The sequence below is a fragment of the Girardinichthys multiradiatus genome, chromosome 9 (genome assembly GCF_021462225.1).
Source record: "Girardinichthys multiradiatus isolate DD_20200921_A chromosome 9, DD_fGirMul_XY1, whole genome shotgun sequence".
In the NCBI taxonomy this organism is placed as follows: domain Eukaryota; kingdom Metazoa; phylum Chordata; class Actinopteri; order Cyprinodontiformes; family Goodeidae; genus Girardinichthys; species Girardinichthys multiradiatus.
The window spans coordinates 12,635,971-12,652,153 of record NC_061802.1 but is presented as its reverse complement, the minus strand read 5'-3'; the positions used below and the strand labels follow the sequence as shown (position 1 = coordinate 12,652,153).

At 39.6% G+C, this 16,183-nt stretch overlaps 1 protein-coding gene across 1 annotated transcript in view; it reads right to left on the bottom strand.

The window, feature by feature from the left end:
• Positions 1-250: 250 nt before the first annotated feature.
• LOC124873699 (cAMP-specific 3',5'-cyclic phosphodiesterase 4D-like) overlaps positions 251-16,183 on the bottom strand; it is a 43,079-nt gene continuing 27,146 nt past the window's right edge. Inside the window, exons 4-16 of the mRNA XM_047374556.1 lie at positions 15,762-15,798; positions 14,909-14,982; positions 14,776-14,825; positions 13,713-13,825; positions 9,889-9,982; positions 6,428-6,600; positions 6,235-6,333; positions 5,862-6,026; positions 5,661-5,760; positions 4,721-4,875; positions 3,872-3,994; positions 1,616-1,798; positions 251-1,443 (exon numbers count right to left, since the gene is read on the bottom strand). Of these exons, the coding sequence (XP_047230512.1) occupies positions 871-1,443; positions 1,616-1,798; positions 3,872-3,994; positions 4,721-4,875; positions 5,661-5,760; positions 5,862-6,026; positions 6,235-6,333; positions 6,428-6,600; positions 9,889-9,982; positions 13,713-13,825; positions 14,776-14,825; positions 14,909-14,982; positions 15,762-15,798 (1,939 nt within the window). The 3' untranslated portion in view covers positions 251-870. The remainder of the gene's footprint in view (positions 1,444-1,615; positions 1,799-3,871; positions 3,995-4,720; positions 4,876-5,660; positions 5,761-5,861; positions 6,027-6,234; positions 6,334-6,427; positions 6,601-9,888; positions 9,983-13,712; positions 13,826-14,775; positions 14,826-14,908; positions 14,983-15,761; positions 15,799-16,183) is intronic.

The following is a 16,183-nucleotide window of genomic DNA, read 5'->3' as shown; positions in this document are numbered from 1 at the left end:
ATAAAGCTCAAACTAATTATACATTGGTGTCTTTTCAACAGGCAAGACTGGGGTTCAGTCCAAAGTGTTCGGTTCTTGTGGTGCTACAAGCTGGTTTGTGTATCTGATTGCTTCATCTGCCAAATTCTCTATTAAAGGGATTTAAATAAATGCAAACACACACATGTTGGACAGAGTCTCAACTTTCGTGGAGACAAACAGAAAGGACAGTTTGGGGGTCAGGTGTGTGTGCGTTGGGGGGGGGGGGGGGGGGGGGGGGGGGAGGTGTCAGTATGCCTGTGCTACATTAGGTTTATGCTTCACTTCATACCCTGAGGTTTAGGTCCGTCGATTTTCTCATCTACATCCCGTATTTGGTTAAATGACTCATTTCACACGTCATTCTTAAAGAAATAAATCATACTCACTTATCCCAACTCACTAATTCTAGATTCTAAATTAAAACGATGGTGCAAAATAAGTTCCAAGACCCTGTCACACCTCTGTAGTCCTCATTCACCGCTCATGTTCGGATGTCACAGTTATTTTGGAGGAAGACATTTCCTTTTAGGTTTTGTTACGTTTTATGTGAGTACAAGCCTTAATTCCATCCTTCCCAGTTTAAATGCAGCACTTATTCATCAGGAAAGCTTCCAACTGAAGCTGCAGTAAACCAGGAAGGCTTATCAGGCACTGGGACAGAGGATTAAACATTTCATCTTGCTGGAAAAGAAAGAAAAACACAGAGGAGAATTTTTCCTCTGCTCTCCAGAGAGGGTGTCTCCAGTGTAAAGGGACTGTGGTGATTTCACAGACATTATTGGCAAAGGCATCGCCCTGCCTACGGCTCCAGTGCTTATGTCTCTTTGACAGGGCGGCTTGTGCTGGTCATTACGTTCCCATCTGAAGGCAGGCTACTCCGTCGCCCTCCTGGCTCAGCTCTCTGTTCCTGTCTGAATCCTCCGGCCCCGGGGAGGCCAGCGTTCCACGAGTGTGGGGGCTCTGCACTGACATGGAGGCCAGACTCAGGGTCCGAGATGGGTGAGGTGAGGGGGGAAGGTACCTGCTGCTGTTGCTGCTGTGAGGGTCTGGAGACAGGGAAGGCGTGGAGGAATCCTGTCGTCTATCTCCGCTTGTCTGAAACTCCTCTTCCAAGGGGCTCTCGAGGTCGGACTCCACCTCCACCTCCTCCTCATCCTCCTCCTCTTCCTCCAAGGTAAGTTCAAACTGGAATTTGTCTCCTCCTCCTGAAGAGATGGCTCCTCCTGCCCCTGCAGTTCCATCTGCAAGTCCCACCTCAGTGTGGTGCTCGTCCGGGCTTGTCGGTGAGGGGCTGCGGGGGATCATGCTCTGGTACCACTCCCTGTTGTCTTCAAGTGTGTCCAGGATGTCCTGGGCATCCGGGTGCACCAGGTCAGCCCAGGCCTCCCACAGAGGGTGGACGATGTAGTCAATGAAGCCCACCTAAGTAAGAAAATAGAAAAACATTAAAGAGAAACAAGCACCAACAGGTAAAGCTTGTAAACATTAAAGTGTAAAACTCCAATGAAGCCTGAAAGTGCCTTGCAAAAATATTCATATCCTTTGAACTTTTCCACAATATGACGATACAACCATTCAGGTCAGGGTGCCTTACTTGGCTCTTCTCTATGGAGGCGTTGTGTTTGTCGCACATAGGACTGATCTCCATCCCCTTGTCCCTCTCCCGGTCTCCCTGGGTGAAGAACTCCACCATGATGCGGTCAGTCCACTTGCGGTACAGCTCCAGTGGTTTGGTTGGGTTGCTCAAGTCAGCACAGTGGACCATGTTCTGTAGAACCTGCGGGAAAAAAAGACTCGGTCACAAACTGGAGCAGACAAAGTGTAACGTGTGAGGCAGTGTACTTTTTGAATAAAATGAACAGGGGAGGGATAGCTTTTCTACAGTGTTTATGAGCCAAAATAACTGAAAGCAGTTCATTCTGTCGTTAGTACAACTAGATCCATTGACCAGGCTGCTGTTTCATGGCAGTAGCGTCTTCATGCATTTTTTACAGATTTAAGTAACAAACCAAGAAGCAATATAGCAAAACAGTATTTGACCTCTTACAGATTTATTCAGTTCTTTTATCCTAATTCCTTAAATGTTTCATATCATCAAACAAATTTCAAAATGAGACAAAGACAAAGCAAGTATATATCCCCCCAGCCTGTCTGACAACATGAAGAAGGAAATTCTAAGGAAATTCAGGAACAGATGAAAAATAAAAAAGGGAAAGGGTTCCAAAAGCCATTTTAAGGCTTTGGGACTCAAATAAAACCACAGTGGGAGCCATCATACACTGAAAAAAGATGGATCAGTGCTGAGCCTTCCCAGGAGTGGCCAGCCAACCAATGTTACTGCAGGGAGGCATCGACGACTCCTGCAGGAGATTACAAAAGGACCAGGAAGAACATGTGAAGTACTGCAGGCCTCACTCAGCATTCATGATTCAACAATAAAGATGAGGAACCAGGAAAAAATGACATCCATGGAAGAGTACAAAGGTCAAAACCTCAGCTGACCAAGAAGAACATAAAGGCCTGTCTCATGTTTGCCAAATAACCACATCTTGATGGTCCCAAGAACTTTTGGGAAAGTTTCAACTAACACAGCATTTTCATATTTCATATCAACTGCAGTAATTGATGGAACCACTAACACTGCTCTCTAGCAGAAAATCCTGAAGGAGAATATTTGGGACCTTAAGCTCAGGGCCACGTGGGTTATGCAACAGAAAAATGGTTTAAAGCACACTAACAGGTCCAACTCTAAATGGCTAAAAATAATTAAATTAAGAGTTTGCTTCCAAGAGTTTAGGGCGCAATTATTTTTTCACATAGGTGGAAAACTTATTCTTATTCTTATCCTAAAATAATTCATTCGAAAACAATTACTTGCATTTATTCAGGTTATCTTTGTATGATGTTAACGTTTGTTTGATGATCTAAATGTTAAGGCCCCAGGCAAGTACTGCCTCCATCCTATTGTGGTTTTCTTATTTTTCTCTGTACTGAATCTCCATGTAGGAATTTTCCTTCAAATAATACATCTCCAATTGCCGAATGGCTGCCTCCCCCTACTGGTGGACTTCCAACCAGACCTTCAAGGTTTATCTGATGATTGGCTGGAGGACACTTGGATAGCACCACCCACCCATCAACTGCAGCCAATGAGGAGGCTGTAGGGTTGACAGGGAGATTTAAAAGCTGGCCTTCATTCAAGGCTGCTGTGCTTTATGTGCAGTATGCCATTGTCTGCTTGTTATGCTGACTTTTGTGTTTTTAGGTTGTCGTGGTTTTGCTTCGCTTCAGTGTTTCTGTGACTTTTGCAGCAACGGTACTCTATTTGGGAAGACTTCATTTTTTAAGGAATGAGCCCCTAGTTTTAGCTTCTGCTCCTTGGTAGGTTTGATTGTGTATTTTGTTTTTGGATCTTGCACTTTTGTCTTTAATTATTATCAGTTTACTCTAAAGAAGAGACGTTTTATGTTGTATTCTAGTTCATTATTGAACAACTCTTTTTTGATTATTGCTGTACTTTGTTTTATTTCTTTGAACTCATACATTGAAAATAAACTGTCAATTTATTTTATTATCTTTTGGATTTTGTCATTTACTTTGTGTCCACGACGAGCAGAGACGTAACATTTTGACAAGAAGCCAAAACGGAACAAATCTGTAAACGTGCCAAATCCTTTTTCTAAACACTGTTTCTTCTTTTGAATAACAAACATTCATGTGGACAACAGATTTTTTTTAAAGGTACACTTTTAAAAATATAAAAGCTGATGAAGAAAAGGCTGCACATATATATGGGTATTTTCATTCCTAATTCCCAAAAACACGATTCAGATGTCATGATATCATTTACCTGGATTCGGTCAGAGTAATTATCCAGCAGCAAGACTCCCAAACTTGTCACCTTCTTCGTCTCCACCATCGTCTTCATGTCTGCCAACACGTTCATGTGTTTGGACAGATCTGTGGCCAGCACCTAAATAGAGCAGAAATCATCCTTAACGACTCTAAATTATATCTGTTTATTTTTTAAATCACCGAACAGTGATCTTTATAATGTACTAAGAGATAAAAAGTTGCTGTAGCTTTAGTGATGCAGGTTTAGCTTTAAATCTCTCTATATCTCTTTTACAGTTTTACAGTTCAATTAAAAATAACTGGCCTATTTTGCCAAACTTGCATGCAGCACTTACACAGAAAAACAAACAGAATAAATATGAATAAAATTTGTTTGGTCTTAAGGCTGAAAACCGAAGCTAGAAATGTATGTTGTGAAAGTTTTTCCGTGGTATTTTTGTTTTTGCAATCTGAAGTATTATCAGACTGTAATCAAAATGTTCAAAATGAATTTGAAAGCTTAAAATTTATTAAACAAACTTCCTCTTCCATTTTCATGTCAAAGTTTCATCCCTTTCTAGACTTAATTTTCAGTGACTTTTGTCTTTTCTTGAAAAGTTAAAACAAACATTTATCATGAATTTTCTACTGACATTCCTACAGAGGTCAGGGTTCAGGGATAGATGGATGGGTGGATATATTTAAAGATTAAAACATGGAATAAAGTCTGGAAACATAAATATTTGACCTAATTCTTTCTTTCTTTTTCTATACTTGTTCACACCTAGACAGTTTTACATAAAATATCCAGAATTTCCCATTCTTATCCAGAGTTTTTAGGAATCTTAGGGAGTCCCAGCCTTACCATGTCAATCACCATCTTTCGGAGGGAGTCTTTCTGTTTCTTGCTGAGGTTCTGGAAGATGTCACAGTTTTCCTCCTGCAGGAGTTTGAAGCCAACAGCTAGGTGATGGTTCTCCAGCACAGATGAATCGTTGTACATTAGTGCCAACTCAGAACCTACAAGAAGGAAAGAAGAAACTGTTACTATCCAACCACAACCCTTTAAACATCCTCTCACAAAAAGCTGGTTTTCGGTTTTGATTAGATTTCAGTTTATTAAACAGCAGACAAATTCAGTTGAATCAAAGAAATTGTGATGCAAATCTTTGACTTTATAATCTTGGTAAACGTCTGTACTTTTTTTCATGCATAATTCTGACTTTACATTGTTTTAATGTCATACATTTATGCCTTTGATCAAGGAAAATTGTAATTTTTTCTGTGAGATTAACAACTTTTTTTTAAAGAAAATTACTTCCCCGCCAATACATTTTTTTCTTAAACCTACAATGTAGCAAACCTGACAAATGTGCTTATAATGGTAGAGCATAAAAGCTCTTTTTTCCCCTTGCATTCCTCCCTAACAACCGGTTGGCTTGTACATTGTGTTTAATGGTTGTTACTGAGACTTGGTGACCCCAAATGCAAAATTTTTTCCTTTCTTAACATCCTGCTCACCGATTTTTACATTTATTTTAAGAATAAGATTATGCTATTTCAGTAACAGAATAATTTTTACATATCTTTACCAGTGCAGCTAATTGATGTGAAGGTGTTTATTATTGTTCTAGAAGTTTCTCTTGTATGTTCAATTACTGACGCACTTTTCATTCAGTTTTGATTTATTTAAACACTTGCAACAGTCTACTTTAATAGTAAAATTATAAAATGTTATCCATTAATATGCTTCTTTATATCACATGTGTTATCCCAGGTGAATGCAGAAACAGGGAGTAACATACTGGTGTTTATGAGGAACTGGTTGGTGACGCCAGGGTGGTCGACGTCATGGATGGCGCTTGCAAAAAGAGCGGCCATGATCTCTAGGTCTGTAAACACCGCCTTGGATGAAGAAAGACGACACACCAGGGTCACTTAAACTTTAACTCAAGCTGAAAACATAGCTTGAGTTTAAAGAGTGAGGGAAAAACTACTGAGCTCACCTCTAAAGCAGGAGTGGACAGGAGAACATGGGTGGATTGCACCACATCAGCTGCGTGGATGTTGTTGTGATAAGCTACGTCCGCATGGTAGTGGTCCTCTAAAGTCATCATGAAGGTGAGAAAGGTGTCAATTGGCACCTTGAAGGTTTTCAGAAGATCTCGCTCCTGTCGATGGAAGAACAAATAACAAATTAAACATCTACAGTTTCTCTTGTAAGATCTCTTAATTAAACATGGTAAACTACAAATGAAGACATATTAGATTCCTTTACAGTCATTTCTTGCATTTAAACTTAATGTGCTCCATTTTCAGGTTCTGTTTTTTTTCCACATTTTGTGGAGAAAACTATTTCTTACAGAGGGATTCTCTTACCTGGAAGATGGAGTGCATGATCACCGTCAGAGGGCGGTTTCCTGAATATTCTGCTAGTTTAAAAATATCCATACCCCAACGATTAAGGTCCTCAATTTCCTGTGAAGAACAAAATGTACATGAAAACAACATGTATATTATAAAGAATATTTCTATGTGTTTCTTCAGGCATTTCTGCGTTATCTGATCTCACCTTTGCCAGCATGCTCTCTTGCGGTGTGTTGATGCCAAAGCGAGGGATGCAGGCAGGGGCTAAGCTTGGGCTTTGTGTGGCTTTTTTCACACCACTAATCTGTGACATCGGCCTTTTCTTCTTCTCCTTCTCCTTAGAAGGCGGAGACAGGATCTCCAAGTCATGTTGCTTCTCTGCAGCGTAAACCCCACAAAAACAAGACATACATGAAGTTAAGGCTAGCCACAATCCTATAAATGAGCCATGAAAACAAGACTGTTCCCTGAACCATCTGTTCTTGTGTCTCTCTGACAAAACTGAGAATATACACCAAAAATGTATGTGGATCCAAACTTAGTGGTGCTCTACGCAATGAACCTGGGTTATGGGTATTGCTATTAACCCGTTTACAGCTTTGACAGGCAGCCTTTTAGAAACTTTAGAGATAAAGTAAGGGGAGACATTCTCCAGGGAATATATGCAGAAAATATGTATTAGTAATGCTAGCCATGATAGCTTGGATAATCGCTAGCATAACATGCCAAAGACAGTTTAAAACATCAACTTTCTTTCCTTGTTTAAAATTGTAAAATATCTGTACTTTCACATGTGCCATGAAATCACCTCTGCTCTTAATTTCAATTATTTGTTGTTTGTAATGGCAGATAGGGTAAAATCATATATCTTCAATGCTGTTCTTAAATCTTATAACAGAGTTTCTAAAGAGAAATCAAGATCACATAAAACACATACTTCTAGCACAAAGCTTTACAAAAACCAGAGATGGGAAATTTGCCACAAAATTCAGATTTTAGTTGTCAGTGTTTCAGTATATGTTTTTAATTAAGGATACGCATGCATAATAAGATCTTTTCAACATTACACAGTGGAATGACCTTGTGAACAATTGGCAATGCTTTTACATCAGATAAAATAAAACACTAATTTCAATGGTGTAGAAAAGATATTGAATATCCTGCCTTTGTGGTGTGTAGAGGACAGTGCGGTAGAAGGTACTTAGAGAAGAAAGGCATTGGTATTGTTTTGAGCCCAATAACACACAGAGCTTCTCACATTTTCCTAAATTTAAAAGGAATTATAAAAAAAAATAAAAGAAAGGAGTAAGAAGAAATAAGCCGGGGCACAAGCTTTTTACCACCACAGCAGACATGATCTGCATACTATTTGATGACACAAAGGTGCTGTCCCAGCAGATATGGTCGTGCTAAAATGACTCATCCATTTTCGTATAAACCAAAGAAACGGTCTTCCTACTTTGACTTGTTTACCTCACGTTCACATATTATCCTTTGTGGTTTCCAGCCATGATTGGTTTCATTAGCCTGGCAGCAGTGACTGCATGATCAACATCCAGATCTGAGCCTCAATACAAGCACACGCCACCGCTCAGACGCATCAGCGATCCTAACAACATCTTCATAGGAGGCACCGTCTGGCCTCTCTCACCTCTCTCACAGTGCCTCCTCTTCCTCACGCCCAGAGCCATGGGGTTCATCTCCAAACACAGCCAGGCTCGAGGCATTCATCTCAGAATGGAGCCTGACTGATGGCTCCATCCTCGTTTGGCTGGACCATCCTGCCAGAGGGGCTGCTGAAGACTGAGCCTCCTATTGATGCAACACGCCGTTGGATAATACTCAACCTAGTTGCCACGACAACGCCACGCAATGTGTCCGGGAATGCTGTCTGTTGCAGCACCTCCTCCCGCTTCAGAGACGGAGAAATCTTCACCTTCCCAGTCTGTTCTCTATTTCAGAAAAATGCTCTTTTAGTTGCCTTATTTAGACACAAATGTTCGTTCCTGATTCTTTATTTTTCGTTTCCCTTTCTGTGTCCCTATATATTCTTTTTCCTTATTTTACATTTCTTAATTCTGTATAAATGTATCATCTTAATCCACATTTAATTTTTGTTTTTTCTGTATGTTATTTGAATTTTCTCTTTCCTCTAAAATTATAGCATATATTTAAAATTGTGCCATTCTTTTTTGTTTGCTTAAAAAACCCCTCTCCTGTTTTCTGGCCATAAATATAACTCAGTGTTTTCCTCTCAAAACACATACCTACTATGTCCAAGAAAACACTACTCATTATTCTTTGCAGTGTTATTTATCTACAACGTCACGTTGTACAGCTTAATGGGTGAATTCTACACAAATAGTGCCTTGTGAAAGTATTTATTTCTCTTAAACCTTTGATTTTATGCAATAGACCAGCACAAGGCAGCAGCAAAGAAATGAAATAAAAACAAAACATTGTTTATAGATTTTTTTACATATAAAAAGTGTGGCACATATTTGTAGAACAACCTTTTGCTTCAGTTACACCTACAAGTCTTTTGGAGTATGACTCTACCAACTGTGCACATCTAAAGATTGAAACTGTTGTCCATTCTTCTTTGCAAATAGATCCAGCTCGGTCAGACTGGATGGAGAACATCAGTTAGTGACATCGGTTTTACCACACATTCTCAATTACCCATGATGAAATTATTGCACCTGAAGGGATCCTTATTTAAACATGTTTTTATTTAAGATCATTCAATATGATTTACTATTTGTTTTTAATGATCTGCATTGTTCTGTCTTTTTAATCATGTCTTAACTTTTATGTTTTATCTTCAAACAAAATTGTTTTAGAGTTTTATCTCTCAAAGTTGCTATATAAATAGCATTTACTTAGGTACTTAAAATGATTTGTGTTGTTCTAGTGTATCCCCTGTCATTAAATTGGAGTGGCGCCCATAGACGGTCAAGTTAATAATTACTTCAGATTTCTTTTCTAAATAAAGTAGATCACAGCAGAACTCATTTAAGATTGTATTTCCTATATAAAACAGGTCTATACATTCTTCCTTTATGAAACAAAATTATCTTGTTATTTTGACAACATTATATAATTTCTGCCTTTGCATGGATGTGCCTGTTGTATTACTGTGTTGTGCTCTCTGTATCACTCATGGTGGAGTTCTGCCTCAACCTGCAGAAACACGCACCACGTGAGCGCACACAGGTGAACACACATTCCCAGTAGACACAGACCCCGCTGAAAAAGATCTCACAACCATCTGCAAAACAAGCTAAAATATCTGAATTTTTTTGATACCCCCTAGAGTTCTGACAATAACAGCACTCACTCTCCTGCAAGTAGCATCCATAACTCACCTACTCCATACCGAACTAACCGCTTCAGGCCCCGCCCCTTACAAGCAGCAAAAACTGACATGTTTCCAGGTGAGAGGTTAAAACCTCTCACCTGGTGACTTGGCTGTCAGCTTGGCTGTCAGAGGGGAAAAACTCCCCCTGGCTGTACAACACTGTAGATTTTGTGAGAATCACTTTTCTCTGAAACACCTCAAAGCCACTACAAAATGAATGTTATGTATTTGAGCAAGTATTTAAAGTATGATACTTGTTGGTCAATCTTTGTTGAGCCCACCTCTTTAACATGTGAAAAACTCACCGAGGAAAGTGTTGGCGATGAATTCTGACACCTGGTTCCCTGAGCGGCTTGTCTCTGATAGCTGCGTCAGCTCACGGTTCAGCATCCTCTTAAACTGCAAGCAAAAGAAAACAAAAACAAAAAATTAGTTGGTGGTCTAAAAAATTGTACATGCACAAGTGCCTGTTACCTGAAAGGGGTAAAAAACTCAAGGACAGCCAAATTCTGAGCTGAACGTAGCAAACACTAACCACTATCCGAAGCATGTTTTATGCTAGCAATACAAAAATACTAAAATTAGCCTGCTAGGTACAATATTGGCCAAAACTAGTAAATAAAACTAATTCAATCTAGTATGCTAAAGTTAGCTGACATGCTAATGTTAGCTAACATGCTAGGGCTAGCAAGTTGGCTAACACAAGTAAGTTACCTAACATTAATTACACCATCCAATATGCTAACAATTTACTAATATTCTATAATTACTATAAAGGCTAATGTTAGCTAACATAGCTGTCCAAAGACAACCTAACTGTAAGCAGTGTTGCAAGATCTCACCAGAGAAATCACGGCTTCACTTTATAAGTTAATAATTGTTTTTATCTGTCTAAAATATTTCTTACATTTTTGCTTCACAACAAGAGCAATGGTTTCTGTAGCAGCAGCTCAGATATACTTGTGGCAGACAGTTGGCAAAGTTGGCAAAGCTACAAACAATAAAATACAAATTACTGAATATTTTTATTAATTATAAATTTTCAGAAATATTCCCCCTGACCTTTTCTCCAGCTGAAATGTGTAGTTTCACTAGAAGGAGTTTAGGTATGCCTGAGGTTAATTTGAAAAATGTGCATTTATTGCATTTTGTATAAACAATAATTTCTTATACATATTAGGTATATCCATAATCTAGTGCTGCAGTGTAATCAGCATCTGCCCACATACAGGTCCTTCTCAAAATATTAGCATATTGTGATAAAGTTCATTATTTTCCATAATGTCATGATGAAAATTTAACATTCATATATTTTAGATTCATTGCACACTAACTGAAATATTTCAGGTCTTTTATTGTCTTAATACGGATGATTTTGGCATACAGCTCATGAAAACCCAAAATTCCTATCTCACAAAATTAGCATATTTCATCCAACCAATAAAAGAAAAGGGTTTTTAATACAAAAAACGTCAACCTTCAAATAATCATGTACAGTTATGCACTCAATACTTGGTCGGGAATCCTTTTGCAGAAATGACTGCTTCAATGCGGCGTGGCATGGAGGCAATCAGCCTGTGGCACTGCTGAGGTCTTATGGAGGCCCAGGATGCTTCGATAGCGGCCTTTAGCTCATCCAGAGTGTTGGGTCTTGAGTCTCTCAACGTTCTCTTCACAATATCCCACAGATTCTCTATGGGGTTCAGGTCAGGAGAGTTGGCAAGCCAATTGAGCACACTGATACCATGGTCAGTAAACCATTTACCAGTGGTTTTGGCACTGTGAGCAGGTGCCAGGTCGTGCTGAAAAATGAAATCTTCATCTCCATAAAGCTTTTCAGCAGATGGAAGCATGAAATGCTCCAAAATCTCCTGATAGCTAGCTGCATTGACCCTGCCCTTGATAAAACACAGTGAACCAACAACAGCAGCTGACACGGCACCCCAGACCATCACTGACTGTGGGTACTTGACACTGGACTTCTGGCATTTTGGCATTTCCTTCTCCCCAGTCTTCCTCCAGACTCTGGCACCTTGATTTCCGAATGACATGCAGAATTTGCGTTCTTCCGAAAAAAGTACTTTGGACCACTGAGCAACAGTCCAGTGCTGCTTCTCTGTAGCCCAGGTCAGGCGCTTCTGCCGCTGTTTCTGGTTCAAAAGTGGCTTGACCTGGGGAATGCGGCACCTGTAGCCCATTTCCTGCACATGCCTGTACACGGTGGCTCTGGATGTTTCTACTCCAGACTCAGTCCACTGCTTCCGCAGGTCCCCCAAGGTCTGGAATCGGCCCTTCTCCACAATCTTCCTCAGGGTCCGGTCACCTCTTCTCGTTGTGCAGCGTTTTCTGCCACACTTTTTCCTTCCCACAGACTTCCCACTGAGGTGCCTTGATACAGCACTCTGGGAACAGCCTATTCGTTCAGAAATGTCTTTCTGTGTCTTACCCTCTTGCTTGAGGGTGTCAATAGTGGCCTTCTGGACAGCAGTCAGGTCGGCAGTCTTACCCATGATTGGGGTTTTGAGTGATGAACCAGGCTGGGAGTTTTAAAGGCCTCAGGAATCTTTTGCAGGTGTTTAGAGTTAACTCGTTGATTCAGATGATTAGGTTCATAGCTCGTTTAGAGACCCTTTTAATAATATGCTAATTTTGTGAGATAGGAATTTTGGGTTTTTATGAGCTGTATGCCAAAATCATCCGTATTAAGACAATAAAAGACCTGAAATATTTCAGTTAGTGTGCAATGAATCTAAAATATATGAATGTTAAATTTTCATCATGACATTATGGAAAATAATTAACTTTATCACAATATGCTAATATTTTGAGAAGGACCTGTAGTTTGCAGATGAGATGTTATTTAATATATTCATTTTATATCAACAAAACACATCCACCACCAGATTGCCCTAAAGATCAATTTTCACTGTACACTGGTTGTCTTGTCAATCAGTTTAGAGATTGGCAGCATTTCTTGTGTTCACAGGGGGGTGACAATAGTGTTTTTTTACCAGTCAGAGTGGTGCAAATAATGCATGTGTTTGCCATTCTGCATTGTTTTTGACAGATGATGCAAAAAAGCAACTTCAAATGTGCAGCTGTCAATATTTAGAAGCAAATTTACAGAAAAACAAGGCCAAAGTAGACTGTAGATCCAGTCCTGCAAAAGATCTGACAGCCAGGCTCACTCAACATTATGGCCAGACAACCCCACGCCCCACCCCTGCACCACCAATCAGTAGATCCAAGTGCAAACAAGGAAAACCAGCTCTACTTCTCTGTCACTCACCTGTCTGAATCTCCTGCACAGGCAAACCCAATCTGCCAGCAGAAGCATGTCAGCCAATGCATTCTAATGTTCACAGAAGCTAGAATCCAAGTTTCCTGTAACTGATTGACTGTAATCTGCCCTGTAAATCCTGTAGCATGGAGTGTCGGAACATAAAAAGGAATCCGTATAAAAGTCCAAGTTGCCACAGTCCCAGTTCTGTTTGGGAGATAACGTGGGGGGGGATCAAGAATGGAGAGAGCTCCAACATCAGGAGCGATAGGGTGGGTGTTCACTGCAGTCTCTTATCCAGCTACTGTTACACACTGTCAATGAGAAAGAGGGATGGAGGGAGATTCTGTGAGGAACTCTCCTCTCTGTCTTGCATGCAGCCCCCCACCCCTCTCCCCTCCATATCTCTCTCTGACCAATCGTATTCGTCTGGCTTTAGAGGCTGGGTGGATAACTGAGAGCTGATTGGTTGAAGGTGGGATGAAGGAACCACACAGAAAGGGGTAACAGAAAGAAGTGACGCTAATTAACTCTTTCAGAGGAGGAACATGCTACGTATAAACCCCTGGTGAGTCTTTTCACACAAGTAAATTGCTTTTTCTTCCTCATAAGGGACTTTAACATCCATTTTTTCAATGTAAATACATTTTTTTCTGCTTCAGCAATGACAAATATGTTAAATTATTCTTGATTTAACTTTAAGGAAAACCTATGCTATTAAAGATAAAAACTAGAAGAAAAAATGGCATTTACAAGATAAACAAACCAGTTCAACAACAACTATGGAGATGTTTGGAAACAGTTGTAGCTGTATTGTGTTCCATGAGGCTGAGCAGCGCATCCATTTACCTTATTGGACGCCATCTCGCTGACTGAGTGTCGGGTCTGGAGCGTCTCCAGTTGGTCCAGACACCAGTCCAGCTCTTCCAGCGTCTCTATCGCCAGCTTCTGGTAGGGCTCTTCTAAAAGGTCACACAAACACACGTTTCAAGTCAAAGGTGGAACAACTTAGGATAAAACGAGTGCCGGTTTTAAGGATTATCAGGATCAAATTTTCTTTTGGTTTTTTTGTTTGGTTGTGGGCATCAACTTCAGTTTTGGCCCTCTGAAAGCTTTTCTTTAGACGCTTTTGAAACTTGTCTCTGTGTTGTTTGGCTTACTAATGGCGACAGAGCCATGCAGCCCAGTTTTCTTTAAATGCCTCCTTATATAGCATTTTGAAACAGCCACACCACTTTTTGTAGAGTCCCATATGTCAGTTGAAGTTGTTTTTATGTTTTCTTTTGCATCCAAAACTATTTAAACTTTTAGCCACATTTAGTTGTGGCTAAAAGATTCGTTGCTGTACCTGACTTTTATATTCTCTGCTTGCTTTAGAAAATTCTGCTACCCTTTCCTGCATCTCCTGTGATCATTTATTTGCTTTCTCCATAAATCTGGTTGAAACACGCAGAGGTCTGTCAGAAGCCCAGCAGCTCAATGATTTTTTATACTCACAAACAACCAAACAGATCACAGGTGAGAATGATTACCTTAACTCGCGTGTTTTAACTTGTGAGTATGCTTTCAGGAAAAACAACATTTAGGTTACATAACATTTTGAGAAGTTTCTGTTGTCATTATAATTTAAAAAGAGCAAACACAATTGTTTCACAGCAAATGGCTTCAACTAATCACTAACTAAGGAGTGAAAGACAAGTTCTTGTATTATTATTCATATTCTCCAAAAATAATAAAAAAATGAGAAATTCTGCCAGGATATGTAAACTTATGAGCACAACTGTAACATAAGCTACAAGCCTCATTATTTTCACTTAAAAAGGAAAATTTGTAATAATAATGATATTATGCCTTTAAAGCCAAAGAGGTTTTCCTGTGGCTATAACTTCACAGTGTTCCCACATAAACTCACCTGAAAGACACGGCTTGCACAGAGGAGGTTGACTGGTGGTTGATGGTCGTCTGGAACAAGAAAAGACGAGGTTTTGGTAAATTTAACAAAGTCATCGAGCAGTTTGTCATTTGGACCATAATTCTGCCCTTACTTGTTTACCACACGATCTTGGAGATGTGTCAGAGCAGCAACATTACTTCTTACTGTTCGCAGGCTGGCGAGAACCTACAGAAATAAAAGAAGATATATGAATAAGCCTAAAATTTAGATTCTGATTCATTGACTTAAGTAAAAATATAGAATAAACATCCACAGGTGCTTATTGGGCGGAGTATTACACATTTTTGTCATTCTGCTCTTTAATGAGAAACACAAGTGTATCAAGATTACATTAGTTAGTAAATTACCCCATAATTTCACTTGTGCAAAGAATACTCAGGGGATAAATAGTCAGAACAAGCTGTGCAGTACAAAGAGAATGTGTGTGGGTGTTTTCTGTGAAAAATGAACCATCTTTTATTTCTCAGACTGATGAGTTACCTCTTTCAGGAAGTCTCATCAGTTATATGGACAGAATTACAACAATTTTACAATATGAATTTGAACAAAAAGGCTTACTCAACAATAAAATCCTTTTCATCGGCCCAGACCAACTTCCAGCTCAACAGAAAAGGGCACGTTACACTTCAGATGAGAATTAGCATTAAACATTGTTCATTAAAGTCTTTGCCATTTTTCTTAGATTGTCAGATTATGGCATGCAGACACTTAGGTCTTAGGATATTACAACCCAATGAAATCTAAACAAAATTAATGTGAGAGAAATGTGCTGCTTTCTGCACTGTTGTGTTTAAAAGTTGAGTGAATAAAAAAATAGCTGAACTAAGAAATCTATCATTAATCATTTTCTTTCCACAATTGGTGAATCTTTACTGGCATACATTTCTAGATCAGGTCAAATATGAAAACATGAACTTTCAGGGATATGTATTAATGGGACTAACCTGTGCAAATGGAGTCACTATCATGTCTTCTCCATGCCTGAAACAACACACACAAACATCTGGTGAAAAAGTCATGAGGGATCTGATTCTCAAATCATTCACAGACAAATAAAGACAATACATAAGGATATCAGAGGAAAGCCACAGTTTGCTGAAACCATGTTTGGTTTGAACTTAATGGGAGTAACGGGACTGGAGAGAGGGTCGTATTATTTACACAAATGCAGGAGCTGGTGCAGCTTTAAAACAAGGGTATACTAAAATTACATTGACTGGTTGGCTTGAAATGTACCAGTGACAATTCAGAGACTGACCTGTGTTTCTTTGAGCTTCATAAAGCACACAAGGCCTCCGAAACAGGTTTGTGTTTAAAACAAAAAGCAGGCGAGGAGCAGTGTTCATGCTCTGAGTGCTGTGTGAAA